Genomic DNA, 25,830 nt, shown 5'->3' on the forward strand with positions numbered 1-25,830 from the left:
ACCACAGGTGCAACCTCCCCTCCCCTCCCCCCTCTCTCATTTTTCGAGTCAGGGTTTCTCTGTATAGCCCTGGCTGTCCTGGAACTCACTCTGTAGACCAGGCTGGCCTTGAATTCAGAAATCTATTTGCCTCTGCATCCCAAGTGCTGGGATTAAAGGCGTGTGCCACCACTGCCCGGCTCTTGATACTCGATTCTTAAAACTGCCAGAGTCACCTCTAACTGTTCTCCAGCCTTTGCTCAGTCAGTGTATTAGCATGGTATATATCTTTTTCTATCCTTGTGTTTATAGCATATTTGCATATTCATATTTAATATGGTTTTTGTAGATGATATATAGTGGGACTTGCTTTTTTATCCAATTTCTTTTTTTTGTTTTTTTCGAGACAGGGTTTCTCTGTGTAGCCTTGGCTGTCCTGGAACTCACTCTGTAGACCATACTCCATCTTTAGGTGTGCATGGTGGTTTGAATGAAATGGCCTCTATAGGTTCATGAATGCAAATGCTTACTTACCAGGGATGGAACTGTTTGGGAAAGGACTAGGAGATGTGGCCTTGTAGGAACAACAGTGGCCTTGTTGGAGGAAGAGTATCACTAGGGGTGGGCTTGGAGGTTTTAAAGTCTCTCTGCCTGCTGCCTTGGATCAGGGTGTAAAACTCTCAGCTACTGCTCCAGCATGGCAGAGGAGGAGGAGAACAGCAACTAACTCTAAAACTATAAGTCCCAGTTAAATACTTTATAATAAAGTTGCTTTGGTCACGCATGGTGCCTCCTTACAGCAATAGAATAATAGCTGAGACAGTGAGGTATTTAGGTTATCTGCATTTAATACTATTGCATATTGAGTTAGATTTAAATCTGACATCCTGCATTTGTTTCTGTTTGCCCTAATTTTTAATCTTCTTGTTTTCTATTTGTCCCACCTAGCTTTGCCTTCTTTGACTTGCTAGCTATGAATTTTAGTTTTGATATTTCAGCACTTTCTTAAAGGTTTATATTGAGCTTTTTTTTTTAATGTGTATGGATGTTTTGCTTGGTTGTATGTCTATACATCACATATGTGCAGTGCCCATGGAAGCGAGAAGGGGATGTCATTACTCCTGAAACTGGAGTTGCGAATGGTTGATAGCTGCCATGTAGGTGATGAGAATTGGACCCAGGTCTTCTGGGAGGAGCATCCAGTGCTCCTAACCACCCTGTCATCTCTCCATCCTTATGTTGATTATCTTTTTATCACAGTTGTGTGGTAAATAGGGAGACAAGCAAATCTGTTCACAGCAGACAGGGGACCACCGCAGACCAAAGCAAGGAACTGATACACCACCAAGGAAACACACACACACACACACACACACACACACGCGCGCACACACACACGCACACACACACCATCTTTCTCCTAGTGAGCATTAACTGCCTCTTGGAGAGGGGAGAATAGAACCTTGTGAGTTTGGGCCCTAACGGATCTCTCTTCCCTAATGAAGGCCTTTAAAGGGTACAGTATTTGTATAGGTGATCACAGTTACTTAGAATTCAACAGGACAATGACAGTGTGTCCCTGGAAAACAGCATTTCACAGTTTATTACAACCATGGGTTAGAAATAGTAAGAATAAAATGACAGGCTCCTGGGAAGGAACTGACAAGCCCACCCTCAGAAGACCTTTACAGGAGATGGGCTGGAAGTCGAGAGCAGCTGCACTAGGAGAGATCTTGCATCTCATGATGGGGTATGCAGGGGACTGGAAGAGCCTTCAGGGCTCTCAGAAATGGAGATTTCTGACTAACTCTTGGCTTTTGGGGGGCTGTGGCAGGAAGCTCCAGACTGTGTGACTTAGTCTAGCCTAGAAATGAGGTACAGGTAAGACCGTAACTTTTCTCACAGTTACAGGAGCAGGGACTGGGATTGCTTCTGCTGAGCCCTGAGTGTTCATCAGTCTCAGCAGGAGCCTTTGAGGTCTCTGTTCTCTCAGAGTAACTACATCTTAAAGTGCACACCCATTCTCCAGCATACGTCCTGTAAGAACTTTAAAATGTTGAAACCCCCTTTTCTTAATGCTACATTCTGTAGACCAGCCACGAAAGGATTTCAAATATACTAGATTTTAATAATTGCCTCCTTTTAAAAATTTTTTCCACATTTTGTTTATATATGTAAAATATATTTTGTTTGGAGAAGGATCTCACTGTGTAGCCCAGGCTGGCCTAGAACTCATTATGTAGACCAGGCTGGTCTTGAACTCAGATTCATGTGCCTCTGGGATTAAAGGCATGCACTACCATGCCCAGTTTATATATATATTTTTTATATATTAATTTTGTGTTTGTGTGTCTGTGCATGTGCCACAGCATGCACATGCACTTATGGAGATCAGGGGACAAATTGTGGACGTTACGTCACTGCCTTGCCCGTGTTACAGCTGTTATAAATCTTCCACTGTGCTGTTTGTGTCTTTCCTTCATCTTCATCTTTTCAGCAGCTGCGTCTCAGAGTACCCATGTTCATTGCTCTTTGTTCATGTTCTCAGTCCATATGTCCACCTCCTCTTGTTGCTGTTCCCCCTGAAGGACTTCCTTTTATTAATAACATTTCCTTTGATGCAGGTCTGCTAGTGAGTCATACATTTTTCCAGATTTTGAACATCTGGAAGTCTTCTGTGGTAAGATGTTTTTGTAGGGCTCAACAGGTTCATTTGTGTTTTATATGGATCACTGTGCTCTGCCTAATGTCCAAGTGCTTCGAAATTGTCATGTCCTATATTTGGCCTGTGTTTTGTTGTTTTAGGCATGTGGTTCTCACTATCTCAGAAGTGAAATCTAGGCAAGAGTTAGGGGAAGGCAGTAAAGTGGCAGGACCAAGAGTTTTCAGAACTGACTGGAGACATGCATATCGAAGTGGAAAGCAGCGAGGGAGGTGTATTTTTACTCAGAAGCTAACGCATCTCTCTGTACAAATCAGTATACAAATATAGTGCTTATTTGCCACTGAAGATGGCTTTGAGGTGTCTGAGTAGGGTGTGTCAATATGAACCAAAGGTAGTGATTTCTAGGGATTTTTTTTTTTTTTCAAAATGCTCCTTTATGTTTTGAGTCTGTTAGTTTGGTCTTGAGGGGTGTACTGGCTGGTTTTGTGTGTCAACTTGACACAGGCTGGAGTTATCACAGAAAAAGGAGCTTCAGTTGGGGAAATGCCTCCATGAGATACAGCTGTGAGGCATTTTCTCAGGTGGTGATCAAGGGAGAGGGCCCCTTGTGGGTGGTGCCATCCCTGGGCTGATAGTCTTGGGTTCTATAAGAGAGCAAGTTGAGCAAGCCAGGGGAGCAAGCCAGAAAGTAACATCCCTCCATGGCCTCTGCATCAGCTTCTGCTTCTGCTTCTTGACCTGCTTGAGTTCCAGTCCTGACTTCCTTTGGCGATGAACAGCAATGTGGAAGTGTAAGCTGAATAAACCCTTTTCCCTAGTTTGCTTCTTGGCCATGATATTTTGTACAGGAATAGAAACCGTGAATAAGACAAGGGGTGTGACAGAAACTTTACTGGACTGTAGTTCAGCCAGAATAGAAAGGGGCTTCTAGAGATAACAGTCAGGAGGAAGCCCCGGTTCAGCTGAAGACAAAGGGTTTAGAGAAATTTCAGAGCATGCTCCCTAAGCTTGAAAGGCTACGTGGTCATGTAACAGTTTAGCATAGTGAGAATGCAGTCTCACAGATTAATTCACTGGCCGCTGACATCTGCTGAAAAGAAGTGGTCTTCTTTTCCTATACTGTAAAGATTCTAAACAAATATTTAAATAAAATAAGGCAGCTTTGAGCAAACACTCCCATGTCTTTTGCCTACACAAAATACAAGGGTGGGGGGTTTAAAAGACTATGTAGGAACTTCACACAGTATGCGTTCTTGCCATCCCAATCACCCAGGAGGCTGAGGCAGGCAGATGGTGAGTTTGAGGCCAGCCTGGACTATATAGCTAGCCTACCACCTCAGGAAAACAAACATGCCCATCCCACTCCTGATAACAGTGTGTGTGTCTCTGTGTGTGTTTGTTTGTCTGTTTTGGCTGTCATATAATAAAATACTATAAACGGTGTTAAAACAAAGAATTACTTTCTCAAAGTTTTGGAGGCTCGAAGGTCCAAAATGAAAGCTTCATGGAGATGTTAAGGTCCCTTTTTTGACTTATAGGTGGCTAACTATCGTTAGGTGTTCCATCGTCTAAGACCTTATATAATCATTGTCCCCATAAAGGCTCTAGTTCTGACAGCATCACACCAGGGTTAGGCCTTCAGTGTCTGAACTTGAAGGAGACACATTCACTCTGTAACTGAGTGTGGGCCACTGAAATTGCATAGATACTGAACAACTAGGACTTTGTCATTCTGCAAAACTAGGTACATTGTGGTCATACTCTTAGATACCTATGCCCTGGTGATGAAGAGTTCCTGTGCTACAAACCTCCAAATCAAGAGAAGGTTCAGTTGGATTCTGATAGCTTGCTAAAGTGAATAGAATTGGCTCAAACACAGCCTGCTGGTTACTGTGTGGATTCTGTGGGTTGGGAAGTGATCTCCTGGGAGTCTGACTTGATGTTACTTCTTATCTCTAGGTTCTTCTTTGTGGTCCAGTTGGCCCCAAACTTCATGAACTTCTTGATGACAATGTGTTTGTTCCACCAGAGTCACTGCAGGAAGAGGATGAGTTCCACCTTATTTTAGAATACCTGGCAGGTAAGGAAGACGAGGATGTGAGTGGAAGGAGTTCTGAGTCCTCGTGGGAGGATTGGTCTGCAGTGCAGTGTGATTATGCCAGAAGTCCTCGTCCCATACCAAAGATTTTCCAGCCTTCTGGTCTAAGGAGCTGATAGTAGCCACTGTCTCCCTGCAGGGTGATAGGCTAACAGTGTTGAAGGCAGTGCTTCCATCTGTAGAAAGCACTGGTATGAACCTAGGGAAAGAGGCTGCAGGAGAGATCTGCCACGGTTAAAAATGAAAATGTTATAATAAAGTTTTCCTTTATTACCAAGAGCTAAGAAGGGCAGCAAATGTTTGCTCAGCTTTCCTGAATTCTGTCTGGTACTTTTCAGGCCCAGCCCTTCCAGGCTGCTTGAGATTGATGCCAGACCTCTGATAAACTTTCATAGGAGCACTTGCTTTTTTCCTGGAGGTGAAATGTAGCATTATGTATGTTGGTTCCTCATATAATATTCCAATTTTAATGAGTCCAAAGTAACCCATCCCAGTGGATTTTATAAGAATTTGTCTGATTCCTGGACAAATCTTTCATCCCTGTGTTTCCTGCTTATATCTTTCCCTGTGCTCAAGAATCTTTAGTTTCTGAGTCAACACATCATTTGTGTTAAAGGACTAGGCATCCACACAGCAGTGGGTGTCCTTTTGGCAGAACTTAATGCTCTTTAGTGAATCACTTCCAAGTCAGACAGTGACTCTCACCTAGAGTAATTAACTGTTATGTGAGGTACAATATATGCTTCTTGAAAAGTACCCCTATCTCCAAGAACGCAGAAGGGATTAGTTGTTTCCAGATTCTCTCTGATACATACTAGAACCATCTGGGGATTGTGGAGGGCAGATCTAAAATTAGAAGCAGAATGTTTCAGTAAGAATGAACATTTAATAATATCCAGGCTTTGAGTTGCTGAGTTCAGTTTCCCAAATAGGAAGTAGGTAAGTGAGGATAAGCCTGGGAGTGGGTTTAAAGCTTATGATGTGAGCTGCTGCAGGACCACTGCCTGGAAGTTCTGGAGAGCTGAGGTGTGAGTCTGGGGCTTGTTCCTGCCACTTCTGTAGGCACCCAGGCCTCCTGCATGCTTTGTGGTTAGTTTCTCATGGTGACTTGGGAGTTGAGAGGGAACCGTGCCAGAGCTTTGACTCTGTTGTGGTAGGGAGCCCATTCAGCTTTCTTGAAAACAGTTTCTGTCCTTGGCTTGATAAATTTCACTTTTGGATGCCTAATTTTTTTCTCGGACAAAGCAGCAGGCCTTTGTTAACCTCATGTGAAGCAGCACTACCACAGGCGCCAGGAAGAGACAGTCTGATGGCAGTAGCCCTCAGGGCAACTTCAACTGCAGTAGTTCCTGGCTTCTCTGAAGCTTAGATTGGTAAATTCCAAGAGCATCCATCAACTTTAGGGGTTGTTTTGTTTTGTTTTGTTTTGTTTTCTTCTCCTCTCTCACCAGAGCACCCCAGAAAAGCTCTCTCTCAGCTTTGATCTGGGAATCAAGTGAGTCACCACAGAGGTTTCACTGAGTTGATAAATTGAGAGAAGAAATTACTACAGAGTTTTGTGAGGAAAGGCAGCTAGCTGCTATTACAGACTGAGCTCCATCATCTCAGGCTGCTCCATCAGTCCTGTGTCTTGTGGAAGTTGCAATTCTCTATATTCTCTCTTGTTTACTTTGCCTTGCTGTTCCCTGAAGAACTCACTCGGTTGCTCTTGAGACCTGTGTGGTTCTTTGCCCTAGGCTAAGCTGGGTAGTGCTTCCTGGCTCTGTGGATGGAGAGTGTGTTTTTATCATTGTGCAGCCTTGATTGCAGAGGTGCTGGGCTGTTTGTCCTCATAGTTGTTTAGGTCATCTGTCTGTTTTCTTATTCCCTTGTTCTTTGCTCATTCATTCCTGTGGCTATGTGGCAGATGCATCATGAAGTAGTGGGGTGTGATGAGGGAAGCATAGGCCTGCCTGACAGGTCAGTGCGGATCTGTGCCAGGTCCTACAGTAGGGCACATTAGTGGCCCTGCCAAGGAAGTAATGATACGTATCATTCTTGGGGATGGGGTAGGAGAAAGACAAATTTAGAGAGGAAATAGCACTTTGTCAGGGAACAGTTACTACTCAAAAACAGTTCTGCATAGAAATGATTAGAACAGCTAAATAGTCTTAGATCGACAAGATCAGAAATCTCCAGGGACACCAAGAAGAGGTGCAGTCATCTGGGCTCAGGTTTCCAGCCGATTTAGCTTCCCACTCTGAAAAGTACTCAAGCTGTGGCTCTTGGGAGGACAGCCTGGCCTACCTGTTGGGTATGCTGGTATGTTCTTGTGTGCTGGCATGGGGCAGTCATGTGCTCTGTACTCACGCTTGAGTTCAGCAGACAGCAGGGTGTTCTTGGAACTTAAGGGAAGCTAATGACCTTAAGACACAAGCTCAATCTATGTTTTTGTTTATTAGAGATGGGTTTAGGATTTGACTTTTTTTTTTTTTTTTTTTTTTTTTTTTTTGGTTCTTCGACACCGGGTTTCTCTGTATAGCTCTGGCTGTCCTGGAACTCACTTTGTAGACCAGGTTGGCCTTGAACTCAGAAATCCGCCTGCCTCTGCCTCCCGAGTGCTGGGATTAAAGGCGTGCGCCACCATGCCCGGCTTGATTTGTTTTTTATCTACTGCAGTTCTGCCCTGGCTGCAGCACCCTGCTGACCTTGCACCACTGTCTGGGTCTGCTTGGCCACAACCTGCTCTGAGCCAAAGCTCCTGTGAGTGAGTCCCCTGCAGGCTCCCTGCAACTGGGAGACTGAAAACCTCTTCCTTTCTTCCTGTTGTGCTGACTGGGCTTTTCTAGGGGAGCAGTGGGGCCCGCTTAAAGCTCCCCATGCCAACCGGTTCATCTTCTCTCACGACCTCTCCAACGGGGCCATGAATATGCTGGAGGTGTTTGTGTCTAGCCTGGAGGAGTTCCAGCCTGACCTGGTGGTCCTTTCTGGATTGCACATGATGGAGGGACAAAGCAAGGAGCTCCAGAGGAAGAGGCTCTTGGAGGTAATAGCCCTGCTACAGACTTACAGGTCTCAGCTGGTTTTTTCCTTCAGGCTCCTGCCACCGAGCCTCTAGCTACTGCTGCCTAGTCTTAGGCTCTGCTTCACCAAGGTAGCAGCAGTAGGGCAATTGAGGACATCTTGCCTGAGCTTCTGTGTCCTGTGCTTAACTGAGTGTAGCTGCAAGCTGCAGGGTTTATAGCTATGTTTTGTGTTTTTTGTACCATCTCACTTCACACCAGCTACACCGTGCTTCCTGCAGGTCTGTATACATTGGGGCCAACTGCTCACTTTAGGTCCCAGGAATAGGAGACAACATAAATATACAGGGATAGTTCTGTGTCCTCTAGTAGCTCCCTACAGAGTAGTTTTTCTATTGGGACGAGCAGCTATTGGCCTCAGAGGTGGGGACCCACACTGCCAATTCGTGAGGATGCAAAGGGTGTTTTGAGTACATTTGGGCCACTTGCTTCCTCCTGCCTGACTTCTAATGACACTGCTGTCCTCCTTATAGGTCGTGTCGGCCATTTCTGACATCCCCACTGGTATTCCAGTTCACCTAGAGCTGGCCAGTATGACCAACAGGGAGCTCATGAGCAGTATTGTGCATCAGGTAACCATATGGGCCATTCACAGGCTGCCTCTGGTCCGGGGCCTCAAAAAGAAGTTGTTTTCTCCTATGGGCTCTGACAGGCCCACTAACTGGCATGTGGGTGATATGTCATTTAGCTCTGAGTGCAGGGGAGCCATAATGGATCCAAAGGATAATGTCTCCTACTGGGTTAGGACTGTGGCATGCATATTCATGCATATGAATGATAGGCCTGAGTAAGCCATGTTTTTTCCTTTGGAGCAAGGATGTTAAAGTGAAGAGTGTTGTTTTGGTTTTTTTTTTTATTTTGTTTTGTTTTTTGTTTTTTCAAATTTCAAAAACAAAAGCTAAAAGCCTAACTTAGCTGCTTTCAATTAAACACAAATGTCGGGTGAGCATGACTTCCTAGTGCTGGGTATCCTAGATCACCTCCCTTTAGGGAAGATTTGGGTAAGTTCCAGTGAGTCAGGCCTAAACACAGGCTTTTCACTCCTGGCTGGCATGTCATTAGCTTTATGAGCTTAGGTAATAACATGAACCTATACCCAGAAAGTGTAAAAAGATGTAGGGTGAGAGTGGGAGTCTTACCAGTCTCATGTGAAGCTCCAGTGCCATTTTGTGTGTGGGTAAGAAAACATGGACATGTGTAACAGGATCCCTGCTGACACCCTTGAGCCCTCTGTGGTAGGAGCATCTGGTCTTCGTACAGAGGCAAAAAGCACAGGGAAGAGCCTCCACAGTGTGTCGTCTTCTGCCCTTTTACAGTGACATGTAACAAGGCTAGGTCTGGAGGGTGTTGAGCAGCTCTGCAGTTTCCCAAGTGGAGACAGTTAGAGATTTAACACCTAAAACTAGTTTCAGAGACGCCGGCCCGACCTGTAGTCACTGGCTGTGTCCTAATGCTCAAGGAGCTAAGTTGTGTCCACCAAAAAGAGACCTGTCATTATTTTTGTTAGCAGGTCTTTCCTGCAGTGGCTTCTCTTGGGCTGAATGAACAGGAGCTGCTGTTTCTCAGCCAGTCGGCATCTGGACCCCATGCTTCTCTCTCCTCCTGGGATGGTGTTCCTGATGTGGGCATGGTCAGTGATATCCTCTTCTGGATCTTGAAAGAACATGGAAGGAGCAACAACAGATCCTCGGATCTCACCAGGATCCATTTCCACACGCTGGTCTACCACATTCTGGCAACTGTGGACGGACACTGGGCCAACCAGCTCGCAGCTGTAGCTGCGGGAGCTCGTGTAGCTGGGACACAAGCCTGTGCCACGGAAACCATAGACGCCAACCGAGTGTCTCTAAGAGCACCTCAGGAGTTTATGATACCCCATTTGGAATCCGGCTCCAGGATTGTATTAAACCCAGATAAGCCAGTGGTAGAGTGGCACAGGGAGGGAATAACTTTCTACTTCACACCTGTGTTGGTGTGTAAAGACCCCATTCGAACTGTAGGCCTTGGTGATGCCATTTCTGCTGAAGGCCTCTTCTATTCAGAAGCACACCCTGATTAGACACGTTGTATGAGGAATGAAAGCCACCCATCTTAAGAATTCCAGCAAGAACATAGCTTGGGAAATAGGCTTGTGAGTGTCAGAACAGTTCCTAGATCTAATTGGAATAGAGCCAAAGAAATCACAGCAGGTTAAACTGTACAGATACATTCCAGCCTGTGGGCAACAGAAAAACACTTCAGGTATAATTGAAACTTAGCTATCTACTAATGAGACTGGATTTTTGTTTTTTTATGTTGTACTACAAAGGTTAAAACCTCTTTCTGAATCCCCAGTTGATGTACCATGACTCTGGAGAGCTCATCCAGCCACAGAAAGTACTTTTCTTCCTCCCCACAAGCCTGACCTCTCATGAAACCTGGCGAAGGCAGTCATGACAGCTTATGCTCCTGGCAGAATCAACTTGTCCATTCAGTGTTACAGTGACAATATTTGCTGTGTGTATCTTCTCAGCCTCCTGCTCTCAGACATAGGTGAGAGCCACAGGAGAGAACAAAACAGTCCTGTGCTTTATGGTCTCAGACTGGAAATTCCTGGGAGAGCTATGAGCCACCTAACCATTCTGCACTTGCTTGGAAGCACCATGCCTTCCTGCCCCAGCTTCATAGATTGGGGCTGGCTGAGAAAAGGCCCCACAGCTTGTTCTCAGCCTCAGTGCTGAGCCCTGGAAGTGCTTTCTGCAGCACAAGACTGGTACTCATTCCTTTTGAGCCTTGAAGAGATGTGTTTTATAACTGGAAAGTGCTTCTATATAGAACACATCATGTGTTTTGTGTTTTTGTTTTGATACATCCATTAAAGAGTTTGACCTCTTAAGAGCCCCAGGATCATGAATAAATGTGTCATGTATATTTATTTTTTAATAAATCAAGATTTCTGTGTGCTTTTAAAAATATTAAAAAAATTTACATTTCCAGGATCCTAAGTCTAATGGATTTTGTTCTCAACCCCACTCCCACTTGCATGCCACTGGGCTGCTGAGACATTGGTTCTTTGGTCCCTGCCATTGGGCTAGGCATTCCCTCAAGCTAGGTCTGTCAGGCTTAAGGTCACCTTGAAGCTGGAGCACAGCCATTTCAAAGAGTCAAAATCTTTCTAGTCCAAAGTACAGATGTCTGCCCAGGACAAGGGCCAGCACACCAGCCTTGGCCGCTGCTCGTGGGATGGCAGATCCCTGATTTGGGTAAGGAAAGTCTTACACTTCAAAGAAAACTGATGCCCATACAGTTATGCATCTTGAAAGTGAAAGCAAAACTCATTATTATGGATAATGTTGGCTGTTGCTTAATCCTCTGCCTCTAAGGAAACTCAGTTAAAATTAGTTTTGTATGAGGTCTGAGGCCAGCTTGGTCAACAGAGGCCAGTCAGTTCTACACAGACCCCATCTCAAAAAATTGTCCACTTTTTCTTTTTTAGGTGGGCTCACCCAAATGCCGAGCTCACAGGTGTGTGTCGTGTGCTTCCCACCTATTAGGAAAGCTGACTTTCTTAAAGCCAAGGTTTTTAAAACTCTGTTCTTTTCCTTTGTTCAACTCCTGCCTAGACTATAGTCTCAGTACTGTCCAAGTGTTCCTGGAAATGCCAGTGAAGATGAGGGTGAGAAGTGTGGCGAGCAATGACCTAGGCCAGTAGCCTCCAAATTTGCTTTGTCTTGAGAGTTATTAGAGGGCAAGCTTTGGCATGAAGCTCCAGACCCAGCACCTCCAAGTGTTTGTTAACACATGGGCTTGTACTAGGTGCTAGGCCCAGGAGGCTAGAGAATGCATACTGCAGTCATGAAGGCCCCATACAAGTTCAGATCCCAGCACTTTGCTGCATGAAATATATAATCAAGCACCCATGCTAGCGCCGGCTATGTTCTAGTAACAGTTTCCTCGCCCTTGCCTGCTTAGAGACACAGTTTACAGCACCTATGTTGTCAAACATAAAAAAAATAAAGGGCTTTGGTTTCGTTTTCTTAAGATGGTAAGTCAATTTTATGATGAGTAAAATGTACCAGAATGTATATCAGAAGGTAATAACTGTATTGCATAGACTGAGTGCACACAGACTAGACCAAGCAGTCACCTGTCTGCAGAATGCCTGTGAAGGGGGCTGGGCTGAGTGAAGAGGTGGATGGAACTTAACAGATGGGGCTGTGCTCTTCAGCTCTAGGCTGTAGACAGCATTTGACTAAGGGTTAATAAGGACACAAAGGGGGTGAAAACCCCCTAGCTAGTAACATTTCCTAGAAACTACACTTTCCGTTGCACTTCAAGTTGACTTAATCTGGGAAAAGCTGCAGCCTGCACCACCACTAAGTGGAGGTAGAATGCAGCCAAAAGCAGGCAACCCTTATCACATTCAGTCTGCATTTTTTCTCTTGCTTTGGGCCTGAGAGTGGTAGATATCAGTAGACATACTCCAAATTCATGAGTTGGTGAAATGTTATTTGATATTATCTGACTCTCTTGGATTAACCTCTCTTACCTCAGCTGTAAAATGGGGCTATCCTGGTAGCTTCCCCCTCAGGGTTTGGTTGATAAAGAAGAAAGATGGGGCAAGTACTTAGCACAGTATGAACACACAATTTTAGTAATCACCTCTAAGCTGAACAGGCAACTTGTGGGTCTAAGACCATTTTAGGTTATTCGAAAGCTGTTGAAGTAATCCAGCTTTTTCTTGTTTTGTTGTGTTTTAGGGTAACAACTTAAGTGATGAAGATGTACACATTTAAGTGTATCACTTGGTAAGTCTCGGCAAATGTTTTCATCACCAGCGAAATCCTCCATACCATCCCATTCCTACCCTTGACTTGTAGTCAATTGTTTTCCTCCTCTGTAATCAAGCAGTTTTGCGCGTTCTGGGGTTTATCAGTGAAACGTCACTGCCTGGTCCTGCTGGCAAACTGTACAGTCATCTGTGTTTCATATGGCTGCGTATTTTATGGCTATACGTACATACAGGCTTCCACTTCCAGATTAATAAGTTCACCAACAAGAGCCTGAATGGTTTCTTCTCAGAAGAGAACCTGTAGGACCAGGATGGCCAAACAAAGACCCTTATAGAAGTGGCTTGGACATTTTACACCCTTGCTGACAACTTCTGACCTGATTCTATCCGTTCTTGCCAACAGTGCGAGTTTTCAGTGTTCGGTTTAAGCTGTTTTGGTAAGTATCGATTGTTTTCTTCTGCTTCCCATTTAACAAATGCTAGGTACCTTTTCAGTGCTCATTAGCCATGCCTATACTTCTCTTTGTAAAGTTGCACAATACGTTGTCCAAATTGGGTGTTTGTGTTGGTCTGATGTTTGTTTTCCTTATTACCGAGCTGTAAGAGTTCTTCGTGTTTGCAGATACAATAAGGTCTTTGTCAGGCCTTCTCTTTACAGGCTGCAGCCTGATGCTCATGTTAATGTCTTAACACTCGTCTCACCTGAGAAACAAAATGCCACATCATCCATGCTCTCAGGTGTTCTTGGAGCTTTATAAACTCAGCTTTGACAGGTCTGTAATGCAGTTTGACCTAATTCCTATGCACAGTGTTATCCTAATGCCATATTTATTTCTTTACTGATAAAAAATATATTTTAGATAACATAGCTTTGAAATATGCACACATTGTGGAATGGCTAGATTTCCAGAATACAACATAATGATCATGCAGTATGTAGGTATTTCAAACTGGCATTTTTCACTTAATATATTTTCTCAACCTGATAGCTTCTTTTTTCACTTTTTCTTTTGTCTGGCTCTACTGAAGTTTATTCATCCACTTGTAAACAGATATCGTGATTGCTTCCAAGTTTGGGCATCTGTGTAGGGGATCATGTCAAATACTTTAGTGTGACTATTGGAACATATAAAAGTATGGGCTTTGTTTTTTTAAAGGAATCTGCTAAATTTAGTTCCAAGGCACCTGTGCTGCATATTTGCTCATACCAGTATTGGCAGTGTTCTTGGTTTCAGTCTCTTTCATGGGTCAAAACCATGTCTTTATCTGTGATTATCAGTTTGGTCGCATTTTCCTAAATCTTTAAAATTGTGTTGTGAGCTGCCTTCATAAAATAGCTTTTATTCTTTTCAGAATGAATGAGAAACTTCTAGATGCCTAGAAGACTGGACATGTATGGCCTGTTATCTAAGAAAACCTAAGTCCAGGTACTGTAGAAAGCGTTGCTTTATGACCATTCGTGGAAGAAAGGTACTGTACTGCCTCTGAGGAACAGGAAAAAATGAACAGGCCTCTCCGTTTCTGTCATACCTTATCTGAAGAGAAAAGCACCTTGGCATTTGTATACCCTGGTACTAAGGTTTCAGCCAGGTGTCCTAGTGCATGCCTGTTAACAGCATTTAGAGGTAGAGGTAGGAAGATCAGGGATAAATGCTATATTCTCTCAGCTACACTGTGTGAGGCCAGCCTGGATTACATGAGACCCTGTCTCAAAAGAATATTTAAAGTCATTTTGGAATATAGAATTCAGTTCTCTCCTCAGAGATTTCTCTCCTCTACTTTGAAGCTCTCTCTTCATCTCTGCATGGACTTCTGTTACCACCACGGCTTCTCCAAGGGGGCATTCTACTTGATGTAGGATCAGAGGCTGTGCTGAGTCCCAGGTTCAAATCCAGTGCAGCCTGCCATGTACCTTCCAAAATGGGTTTTCTCCTCCACCTGCAGGTTCCTCCCCAATAGACTTGCTGTTTCTGACAGTGACTGTGGTAGATTAACTCAAGACTGACCTCCCTTCCTGAACCCTTTCTCCTTTTATCTTCCATACCACCATGCCACTTTCCTCCTTAAATACTTGTTTCCTTCTCCAATCTCTGCCTTCATCTTAACTTTGAGACTTCCTAAGCCTGGGCTTTTCAGCTATCACTGAATCCAGATCCTTCCAGCACAGCGGTTCTCAACCTTCCTGATGCTGGGATCTTTTAATACAATTCTTCATGTTATGGTGACCTCAACCAAAAAATTGTTTCATTTCTACTTTATGACTGTAATTTTGCTACTGTTGTGAACTGTAAATATCTGCTATGCAGTATATCTAGTATGTGACCTCAAAAGGTGTCTTGATCACAGGTTGAAAACCAGTGCTCTGTCAGAAGCTCCAGACAGACTTTGTGCAAGTCAGGGTATTTAGGTGTCTAGTAAAGTATCATTGAATTGTCTCAAAGAGAGACATGCCTAAAAATAGACTTGAAAAGTCTTTGATCCTAGTCACCCACATTTCTAGTCTTAAGTCCAGAATGAGTACCCTATATAGTCTCTCTCATTTGCCACCTACAAGCAGACCCTCCTTTCTGCTGATTTAGCACCTGGTTTTCTTTCTCCTCTCATAAGCTTACATTCTTATCTGTCATCGAGACCTTTTAGTTTTAGTAAATCAATTTAGTCTATACCACCCTCCATGCTGATGTAGAGATGGGTTTTCTCCATTGCTGCATGACAGAACAGACCTGCTACCTAGGCAAGGAATCACCTCTGGTAATGTGCTTGCCTTCAGGAGTTAGAGTACAGAAGAGGATCTCTGTTCAGTCTGCCAAGTTAGACCCAGCCAAAGCATCAAATCCCCACGCTGGCTTGATAGTATGTCCGTTTTGTAGCTACCAGTTAAAAGGAAAACTGGTACTACTTCAGAGGGGACTAACCTTCTACACTTCTGGGAAGCCGCACTACAGTCAAGAGCAACTTGATTTTGAGGTGGTAATAGTTTCAAACCAGGCTTGGAAATAGGTAAAGACAGTGATCATAGTTTTATTTTTTTAAAAATCCTTTAATGTGACCTCTTGGAGATCCATAATCTTTTACAAAGGCTGCTAATGGGTCATGAGAGCATTTGTCAGCATTCATCATTGATTATCTTGGATAAAATTCCTTATCTAAAAGCTCTGTTCTTTTTCAGCAGTACTGGGGATTAAACCCAGGGCCTGTGTATGCTAAGCAAGTGCTCTAACACTGAGCTATGTCCTCAGTCACCCTACCCACTTTTTTCCTTTAAATTCTCGGTGCCGATTCCAGACCAGCCCTTGACTCTACTACTTAAACTGACATGATCTGGCTCTAAACTCTCACCTCTCTTAAGAATGGAGATAAAGACTTGTTTTAGATTCTCTTTGGGCAAATATAGCTGGATTCATTCCAGTCTAGGTCTCAACTTAATCTAAAAGGAGTCGTGGTAGTGGTAGTTGGGGAAGCCCTATTTAACTAGGTTCTTAATATAAGGTTTGTGTTTCCAGTGGAGACTTCTGTCTTCCCACAGTCCACTTAGAATGAGGCTTCATCACCACAGCCTGTTGAGTAGAGGTCCTTTTCCCTTTATCAAGATAAAAGTCCTTCATTGAGTAATGGTCTTTCATCGTTTGCCTTGCTGACTCTTGGAGTATACATGCGGGGCCTCACATCTATGTAGCATGTCTTCTCTCTTGTTCCTGCATGATGGGGCCAGCCAAGAGCTGTGCAGGCCTTAGGTTCCTCCTGATCATCGCAACACACCCTGGGTTCTGTTTTAATTCTGCAGTGCCCACCCAGGGATGAAGTGTTAGCCTCTATCTGCCTGGTCATATGACCACCTTCTATGTGGTCTCACTTAAGAGACCCCCTACTCCAGGGTCATCCTGGTTTTTTCCTGCTTGTTGCTATTTTTCTTTCTTTTGTTCTGATGCTTCTGTTGGACTTGCCTCCACAGTGGGCTCTGGCTCCGGCTCCAGTGGCAGTGATGGTGGCTTTGTGAGCTGGGCTCCTACAGCACCTTGCAAGGAAACAAAACTTGAATTCTCAGTTACACAATTTTAGAAGAAACCATTTTAAGAGGGAACTTTGTATTGTCTGAGACTATCAAGACTATAGTGGATTCTGCACCCAGGAGGGATGCCCATAACTGAAGGAAGAGAATAATAAGCTTGTGAAAATTAAGGCAAGAATGTATAGCAGCATGCACTTAGTAATACACTTTTTTTTTCCGAGACAGGGTTTCTCTGTGTAGCCCTGGCTGTCCCGGAACTCACTTGGTAGACCAGGCTGGCCTCGAACTCAGAAATCCGCCTGCCTCTGCCTCCCGAGTGCTGGGATTAAAGGCGTGCGCCACCAAGTAATACACTTCTAAACTTAAAATCTTACCACCCTCTCTAAGCCTACCTCATAGCTTGCCCTTCAGAAACCAATGTCAGTTTGGTCACTCTGGGCTTCTCCCTCTCTCTAGTTCTAAATTGGCCATGAGTTTGTAGAGCGCAAGCCTTGCTCAAAGCTGTGATCTCTGCTGGTAGAGGTATCTTATCCCCACTAAGTCTTCTGCGTTTTATGTAGTCTCTTACCTGAAAGGATCTTCCTGTATGCAGCTGCTGAAGACATTGCCTGTCCTAGAGCTTGAATGGAACCCAGAGGCTGCTGGAGAGTAGCAGGCTTGCTGCCTGAATTGGTCCGGTGCTTTGACTTGGCATCTTTGACTGGTTTGGTCCAGACCAGTGCCTCTCCCACCTGAAGGGCAGCTCCCAACTTCTGAGCCATCTCTACCATCTTGTGCCCACATGAGGGAAAAAAAAGCTACTGATAAGACCAGCTGAGCCAAGTCAGCCTTCTTGGGCCTTTCACCCAAGACCACTAACTGAACCAGTGCCTGCTGGTACTAGCAATTGAAGGAGGAGTACTTAAAACAAGGAAATCATTTTCAAGTGCTAGGATTACAAGCTTATGGGATGTCAAGAGGCATCTTTACAGGATCTCAAAATGGAACAAGTCAAGTTTGAAGCATCACTGGCCTGCTATATTAATGAAAACATAACTTATTAAGCCTGAACTATTTTGTTACTTTCTTCTAGCAAAGGCTGTCTCAGACTAATTGGTGAATTCACGCTGCAATCAACATGAAGCCCAAAGAAACATCAGCTTATGGTACCTTTGGTATCTGTTAACAGCTTGCTTAATGATGTGTAGGAGCTAATAAAAGGCATACCTCAGAGTCAAATTCCAGAGGACTGTTATCCTTGAGAAAGTTGACCTTCTTCTCCATCTCCTGGTACTGAGCCAGGGCACTTTTCTTCTCACCCTGGTTATACAGCAGCACAGCATAGTTCAGGTTTACTAAAGGGTTACACCTGTGGCAGAGAGACAGGGAGTCTGGGACTCTGCAATAATAGTTATTTGAAGATCCTTCTCATTATATGATGTCCACAAACAAAAACTAGTGGTTGTCCCCATTTATTATACAGCAAAATGCTATGTGACCCACAGGGTCAAGGAACTAACTGCCCAAGGAGCAAAGTAGTATATGGACTGAGTCTGGAACCAACAAAGCCACCCAGGGAAGGGCAGAACAACAACAACAAAAAATCCCAGACCAGCTGTGTAGCAAATTCTGGTGGAATACCCATACCATCACCCCAAGAACCTTAGTTATCTTTGATTAAGCTGAGCCCAGAGTTCCACCAGCTAATATAGTTAGCCCACAGTTTATCAGCAACCCAAGACAGTGCTGCCAGCTCTTTCCTTTCTTTGGATTCCTGATTACTAAGCTCAGAACTGGAAGTGTTTCTCAGGCTTTTTAATTTTTTTTTTTTTTTTTTTTTTTTCTCTCTAGGCTTTTTAATTCTTGCTAAGCTCTGCTTGCTTAAGAACCACAACCTTCCACATTTATGCCACGGTAGCTAAGATGACTCTGGCAGCATTAATCCTATGGCAGGCAGTCTTTGGTAGTAGATCCATAGAACAGAATGCTTACTTGTCCAGGCGGACAGCTTCTACATAAGCTCTTCTGGCATTTTCTATATCTTCCAGGTTGGTCAGAGCCACTGCCACAGAGAAAATCAGGAGAACTCATTTTAGATAGCAAAAATAATCTAGACTGCTCTCAAAATCAGCCTTTTCATCCCTCAGCTTGATCCCTCACCCTGCAGGACCATGTGGAGGCTGGCTCTGTCTGCTCTGTCAGATTAGAACTGATGCTTTTGCCGTAACGTAAGCAGTAAGGTCCCTTACCTTAAAGTAAGGCTTTGTACCTCACTGGAACTTGAGCTAGCTTTGTATTCTGGTGCTCTCCAAACAGTCACCATTTAGTTGCTTTTGACCTTTCTCTCATAAATTGAAAACACCACAGTAACGACCAAAATACACACCAGAAAACCACTACCAATGAGGATATGGGAAAAGTTTCTAAGTTTGTATTGTGAAGAAAATATTCCCTAAAAGGATTAGTTAGTACTTTAAAATTATTTTTGTTGTATTTTCTGAGACAGTGTCAGGGTCTCACTAATGTAGCTCAGGCTATCCCCCAATTCATTATTTTCCAACCTGTATCTTGTAAGACTATAGATATGATCTACCTCTGCCCAACTTAGTTTTACTTTGCATAGCATAGATGGAATTTAGGAATAGAATGATATAAAAATAATGATGGGATCAGTGGGATGGCTCAGTGAGAAAGGATGTTTGTTGCCCAGTGGCCTAAGTTGGACCCTGGAACCCATATAATGGAAAGAGAAAAACTTCTCCCTCTTGTCTTCTGTCCTCCATATGTGCACTGTGCTATAATGTTTTGTTTTGTTTTTAAAAGACATGGTTTACTAACCATGACAAAACTCAAAGGTTTAATATTCATTATCTTTACTCATGCAATCCTCACTTCAACTGTGACCATGAGTACACACAATTAGAATTAGCAGTGGAGGCCGAATTCCACTTCACACCCAGATTCTTAATTATACTGCTGAGCTCAAATCAATTGCATTCAATAAGTATGAGGGTTGTTAGTGTAGCTCAGTGGTAGAGTGTTTGCCTAGCTATGTGCAGGGTCCAGGGGTCAATCTCCTCCTCCTCCTCCACCACCACCACCACCACCAAACAACAAGAAAAAAAAAAAAAGGATACCAATAGGAAAAAACTGTTAAAGAGGGAACTGTGGGGGTTGGGGATTCAGCTCAGTGGTAGAGCACTTGCCTAGCTAGCACAAGGCCCTGGGTTTGGTCCTCAGCTCTGGGGGGGGGGGGGGGGATGACTGTGTGGGACCATAAAGATGCTTCAGTATTAAGAGCACTTGGTGTCCTTGCAGAAGACCCAAGGGTGGTTCTGAGAACATCCACACTAGGTAGCTCACAGCTGTCTGAAACTCTAGTTCCAAAGAACTCAATGTCCTCTTCTGTGCATAAACCCACATACAGACATATACATAATTAAAAATAAAATTTAAATTATTTTTTTAAAAAAAGATAAAATGTGGTGTACACCTTTAATTCCAGCACTCCAGAGGCAGAGGCAGAGGCAGAGGCAGAGGCAGAGGCAGGGAGGCAATCACTGAGTTCAATCACTGAGGCCAGCAAGAACCATACAGTGAGACCCTGTCTCCAAAAAAAGAAAAAAAAAGGTGGATATGGATGATTTTGATTTAACCTGTTGAGACTCTGAGTTCAAATTCCTCTTTAGGGCATTTAGCTACTAACCTATAATCCTAATTCACTTTTCCATCATCATAACTCAGAAGAATAAGTGTCTATATAAATGTTCCTTACCAGCTAAGAGCATGTAGAGTTCCCCCATCTTTGGCTGGAAGTTGATGGCTGCACTGAGAAAATGGAATGCTGACGCATACTGCTGCATAGTCAAATGGACAAGGCCCAGGTTGTATAGAATCTTCCAATCGAAGGGTGCCAAGTAATTGGCTCGTTTCAGGCAGCTGATAGCCTGCAGAAACAGGAGCGCTCAGCCCAGGGCAAGGTGAGCTCAGTAGACCCAGTAACCACATGGATGGGTATGAACAAGGACTCCAAGGAACACTTACTGCCACGTATTTCTTCTTGCCAAAGAAACACATTCCAATGTTATTCCAAAGTGGAGGACTTTCTGGAATAGCACAAGCTACAACTCTGTATTTGGTAAGGGCAACATCAAAGTCCCCATGAGTCTGCATCATGCTGCCTGCTGCCAAGATGGCCTGAAATCACAGTGCATGTAAACTTAGTACTACAGTTACCCAGAAGCCCAAGCCCATGAGAGTCTCCTGAGTGTACACAGTAAGCTCATCAGACAGACGTGACCAAGAACAACTTCCAGGTACATAAATAGACCCAAGCCACTAGGGCAAGGACTCCTAAGGAATGTCTTTGGAATCTCACAACATAAAAAAACAAAAACAACAACAAAAAAAAAACCATGTCACTGGCTCCATCTAGCTCCATTTGTTTTCTACTTGTAGCTAGGGAATTTAGTATTCTAATAACTGTTGCCATTTGCCTGCTCTACTTTGTACACTGAATGCTCCAGGCACCTCACATACACCTGCCTGTGGCTATTTAATACTCAGCTTTCTGGCTCAGGATGCAGTGAGAGTTGCCTTTAGTTTTTATCTGTCCAGCACTATCATTTCTTTAAGGAAAGGTGCCAAGACAACAGAGCCAGGCTACTGACTTCCTCAATGATCGAGTTTGTGTTTAAACCATATCTGGTTGCATCTCCCTCAGTAACATTCATTCACTTGATTTTCTCACCCTCATGTCACATATGGAAGTTATGTGACTTCATTAGGATCAAGAATCCTTCAACAGTTGTTGTGGAAGCCTGGCTAAACTCTCGAGTAACATAAACTCTAAGGGCACTCTAGCTTTACCTGCAGCAAAGATTAACAATCCTATTATCATAAGTGGACCACTTTTGAAGAAGCTGGCTGTTAACACTTTACAGTAGCTTCAATTAGAACTACCTTTTAGAAATAAGAACTGTGACTAAAGGTGACTTCTGAGACAGGGTAGTCTGCTTGCCTGGCATGCACAAAGCTCTGGCTTTCTTCACCAGCACTAATATGCATGCACACAAAGTTACCTTCTTACATATTTAAAATGAGAAAGTTATCCTGTTTCTAGGGTCTGACCATCTCTAGGGGTCATGGGACCACCATAGCCTGCAGTACCTTGTAGTTGGCAGGGTCATAGGTCAATGCATTCCCAAGATGTTCAAATGCCTTCTGGTACACACCAAGCTTGAAAGAAAGCAAACCAAAAAATTTACCTCAGCAGGGAGATGTCAGTTCACAAATCTGGCCCATGGAAACATACAGTCATTTGTAAAGTTCTTTTGAACACCCATACCCCAACCCTTGAAAATAGTAGTAATGCCCAGAAGTTCCGAATACCAAGGATACAATTCACAGATCACATGAAGCTCAAGAAGGAAGACCACAGTGTGGATACTTCGGTCCTACTTAGAAAGGGAATCAAAATACCCATGGGAGGAGATACAGAAGCAAAGTTTGGAGCAGAAACTGAAGGAAAGGCCATCCAGAGACTATCCCACCTGGGGATCCATCCCATATACAGTTACCAAACCCAGACACTATTGTGGATGCCAACAAGTGTCTCCTGAGAGGCTCTGCCAGTGCTGGACAAATACAGAAGTGGATGCTCACAGTCATCCATTGGACTGTGCACAGGGTCCCCAATGGAGAAGCTAGAGAAAGAACCCAAGGAGCTGAAGGGGTTTGCAGCCCCATAGGAGGAACAACAATATGAACCAACCAGTACCCCCAGAGCTCCCAGGGACCACCAACCAAAGAGTACACATAGAGGGACTCATGGCTCTAGCTATATATGTAGCAAAGGTGACCTTGTGGGACTTCAATGAGAGGAGAGGCCCTTGGTCCTGTGAAGGTGTGATGCCCCAATGTAGGGGAATGCCAGGACAGGGAAGCGGGAGTGGGTGAGTTAAGTGAGCAGGGGGAAGGAGAATGGGATGGGGGTTTTCGGAGGGGAAACCAGCAAAGGGGATAACATTTGAAATGTAAATAAAATGTGTTATTAAAATATTTTTTTAAATATCTTTTTTAAAAATTTTAATGGTATATCAGTTTAAACTAAATCAATTTTTGAATAAATTTTATACCAAACCATAAAAAAAAAGAAAATAGCAGTGATAATAAAAATAAAGTAGGTATACCAAATAAAACACAAATCTCCATGTTTGTGATTTTCTTATTTTTGTTCCTTTTTCTCCTGATGAAGTTAAAGTATCTTCAGCCACCAAAAAAAATAAATAATTTTTTTTTTTTTTTCAGAAACACTCATGCTGATTTGATATTACTGCGTCCTGACAGGGTCTGTTCTGTTGCGCCTCCTCACCATAAGCCAAAGCCCAGATGACCCAGAGTTAAACTCTAGGTTCTTCTTAAGCAATAGTTATAGAAGCTACTTCAGAGGCATAACAGCTGAACAGCAAGACTGTGGGCTGGGCAGGGTAAGAGAGCTCAGAGACCTGAAGCCTCAGGTGCTCAGGCCACCCTGAGTAGAGAGAGTCCCACCCACACTTAGCCATGTGAAGGGAAGGGAATGTTTCCTCTAAAAATCTACCCCTTCCTGCTCTCACCTACAGAACCAACAAACAGTCTCGGCCCCAGTGTCCCAAAGAGTAGGACATGTATCAGCTCTCCTCCTTTCCCCCAAACCAGAGAGCAGTCTCTCATATATATTCTTTCCCTATTGCAGAAGATAAAAGATGTGAGGATGAAAGAGATTACAACTTGGGTGCAAATGTTAATTTCTCTTAGCAATGAGTATATAAAACAAACCAAGGTTCCTGTGTGTACTGTGACTGTTAATACAATGTGCCAAGTAGAAAAGTGAAGGAAACCACCATAGACACAAACCTAAAGCATTTCTAACACCAATATATGAAAAAACAGTTTTCATTACCTGTAAGTAGAGCAATCCTAAAGTTGTAAGAAGTTCTGTATTTTCTGGCGAGAACCTGTAACAAAGAGATGCTCACAAGGAACCCATGGTTATGAGACACAGACTTGTAGAGCCATCTGCCTCACTCCCAACACCCAGAACCCTTTCTTAAACCTCTTTCTTTTCCCTGTAAACTTCTAAGGGCAGTTTGGTAGTCTCCTTCAAAAGCAGATCATCTCAACCCTGGAGACGGGGACGATCTGCTCAGCAGAAGGAAATGGGACTTAGAATCTAGACTCTTTTTTTCAGAGCCCTTCTTTTGGACCAACAGCAACCTTAAAAAAAGAACTGTGTGGAATGATTCTTCACACTGAAAATAACGAAAAAAAAAATTTTTTTTAAGATTTACTTGGAACAAAAAAAAAAAAAAAACAAAAAAAACCAAACAAACAAAAAAAAGATTTACTTGGGCTGGAAAGATGGCTCAGCGGTTAAGAGCACTGGCTGCCCTTCCAAAGGTCCTGAGTTCAAATCCCAGCAACAACATGGTGGCTTACAACCACCCATAATGAGATCTGACGCCCTCTTCTGGTTCGTCTGAAGTCGGCTACAGTGTACTTATGTATAATAATAAATCTTAAAACAAGATTTACTCATTTATTTATGTGAGTACATTGTAGCTGTCTTCGGACACACCAGAAGAGGGCATTGGATCCCATTATAGATGATTGTGAGCCACCATGTGGTTGTTGGGAATTGAACTCAGGACCTCTGGAAGAGCAGTCAGCGCTCTTAACTGCTGAGCCATCTCTCTAGCCCAATAATGAAATTTTAAGCCAATCCAGTCAGGATATAGTTATGCTAGTCTCTCTGCTAAGAATTCTGTCACTTTCCCTGTGCTAATAATAGTAGGCAGCCTACTTCCTATGTCATTTAGGACTCTGAGGCCCCTGACAATGTGTTCTCCAAATTAAAGCACCATACTAAATTGCAAAACTAAACAAAGAAGGCATACATCATCAGCCCATGGAAAGACTTAGATACTGGATCTTGGGAGTAAACACTGGCCTATTAACTGCCTTTTCAGTCTTTCATGGATGCTTGTCTTTATCAAAAAGCCAAAGCAACAGAGTTGAGACCATCTGAGCCCAGGATCATTAGTTTCACCAGTAAAGCATCAAAGAGCCAAGTACTGTTCCTGCTTGTTACCTGGAGGAAGTCCAGAACTTACATAGTCAAAGCCTGACCTGGGCCTGAGCTGGCAAACAACTTTCTCAGTACAAGTGAGTATTTTTGTCTTACTTTTCTATAATAAGTATCCACTTTGAACATACTATTTTCCAAACCACATAATGAACTTGTGCGCCCCACTCTTCACATTCCATCAGTATCTGTTCCCCTGCCAACACTCCTTCTCAAATACTCAACTGTCCTGTTTTCTCCTTTGGGAAGATGAGTGATTCAAGTCACCCTCACTGGAGTTCATGTGCACTAAAATGCCACCTTGTCCAGGACAAGTGTCAGGAACAGGCTTACTCTCGTATCGCAGGAACTCTTGACTTGTTTCACGGTTCCTTCCTACCTGTCCACATAAGTCTGATCTTTTGATGATGGATATCGCTGTAGCTTACCAACAAACCTAGGAAATTTGTCACAAAATGTGGTTATAGAAAATGTAGAAAGCAGTGCTATGACTGAGTAGGCAGGAAGCTCGCCCTGTAGTGGACAAAGCTAAGTGACAAGTACTCTATAGCAGTTCAGAGTCTTAGTCCGTGAGTCACATATATTCTATTCTGTGACTGAACACGGCACCTGAACATTTTACTACAGCTGTCCTATTTAAAAGAAACAAGCCAGGTGCAGAGGTAGGTGGGCCTCTGTATGTTCCTGGCCACCCTAGTCTACATAGTGAATTGTAGGCAGCCAAGGCTACATGCTGAGATCCTGCCTCAAATAAGTGAAACAAGATGACACTACACAGAAAAAAAACAAAAATTTCATGTGTCCCTAGAGAGGAAACTTGGGATGGGAAATTCGGCCATTCATTATCAACAGGTTAGACTACCCTAATGTTATTTTTTAAAGAAAGAGCAGTAGCCGAACTCATGATATTGGGGCTGGAGTGCAGCTCAGTGTAGCACTTGTGCACAGTTAAGCACGAGTAAGGTTCTATCCTCAGCATAAGAAACCAAAGTAACACAAGATATATCGGTCTCAGGCTAATAAAACCAAGTGTCTGTTTCTGAGCTAGGGGATTTCTGTCCCTAATATTACCTCCAGGAACAGAGGCTCTGCTATAAAGTATTGAACTCAGATCGCTCAGACCCAAGCCCCTCCTGAGCGCA

At 43.5% G+C, this 25,830-nt stretch overlaps 2 protein-coding genes across 5 annotated transcripts in view; one reads left to right on the forward strand and one right to left on the reverse strand.

The window, feature by feature from the left end:
• Adpgk (ADP dependent glucokinase) overlaps window positions 1-10,782 on the forward strand; it is a 25,936-nt gene extending 15,154 nt beyond the window's left edge. The window contains exons 4-7 of one of the 2 annotated variants that reach the window (XM_021206286.2): window positions 4,604-4,724; window positions 7,571-7,767; window positions 8,278-8,376; window positions 9,312-10,782. In XM_021206286.2, the coding sequence (XP_021061945.1) occupies window positions 4,604-4,724; window positions 7,571-7,767; window positions 8,278-8,376; window positions 9,312-9,863 (969 nt within the window). In that variant the 3' untranslated portion in view covers window positions 9,864-10,782. The remainder of the gene's footprint in view (window positions 1-4,603; window positions 4,725-7,570; window positions 7,768-8,277; window positions 8,377-9,311) is intronic. The other variant, XM_021206287.2, reaches the window with a different exon arrangement.
• A 4,634-nt stretch (window positions 10,783-15,416) lies between these two features.
• The window catches only part of Bbs4 (Bardet-Biedl syndrome 4), a 32,739-nt gene continuing 22,325 nt past the window's right edge, over window positions 15,417-25,830 (reverse strand). For 2 of the 3 annotated variants that reach the window (XM_021206898.2, XM_029543017.1), the window contains 8 exons: window positions 23,507-23,561; window positions 21,733-21,801; window positions 20,608-20,760; window positions 20,339-20,510; window positions 18,556-18,625; window positions 17,791-17,932; window positions 17,153-17,354; window positions 15,418-16,590 (listed from right to left, as the gene is read on the reverse strand). In XM_021206898.2, coding sequence (XP_021062557.1) covers window positions 16,478-16,590; window positions 17,153-17,354; window positions 17,791-17,932; window positions 18,556-18,625; window positions 20,339-20,510; window positions 20,608-20,760; window positions 21,733-21,801; window positions 23,507-23,561 — 976 coding nt within the window. In that variant the 3' untranslated portion in view covers window positions 15,418-16,477. Of the gene's footprint in view, window positions 16,591-17,152; window positions 17,355-17,790; window positions 17,933-18,555; window positions 18,626-20,338; window positions 20,511-20,607; window positions 20,761-21,732; window positions 21,802-23,506; window positions 23,562-25,830 lie in introns of all 3 variants that reach the window. The other variant, XM_029543016.1, reaches the window with a different exon arrangement.

Source organism: Mus pahari, chromosome 10 (assembly GCF_900095145.1).
Source record: "Mus pahari chromosome 10, PAHARI_EIJ_v1.1, whole genome shotgun sequence".
NCBI lineage: Eukaryota > Metazoa > Chordata > Mammalia > Rodentia > Muridae > Mus > Mus pahari.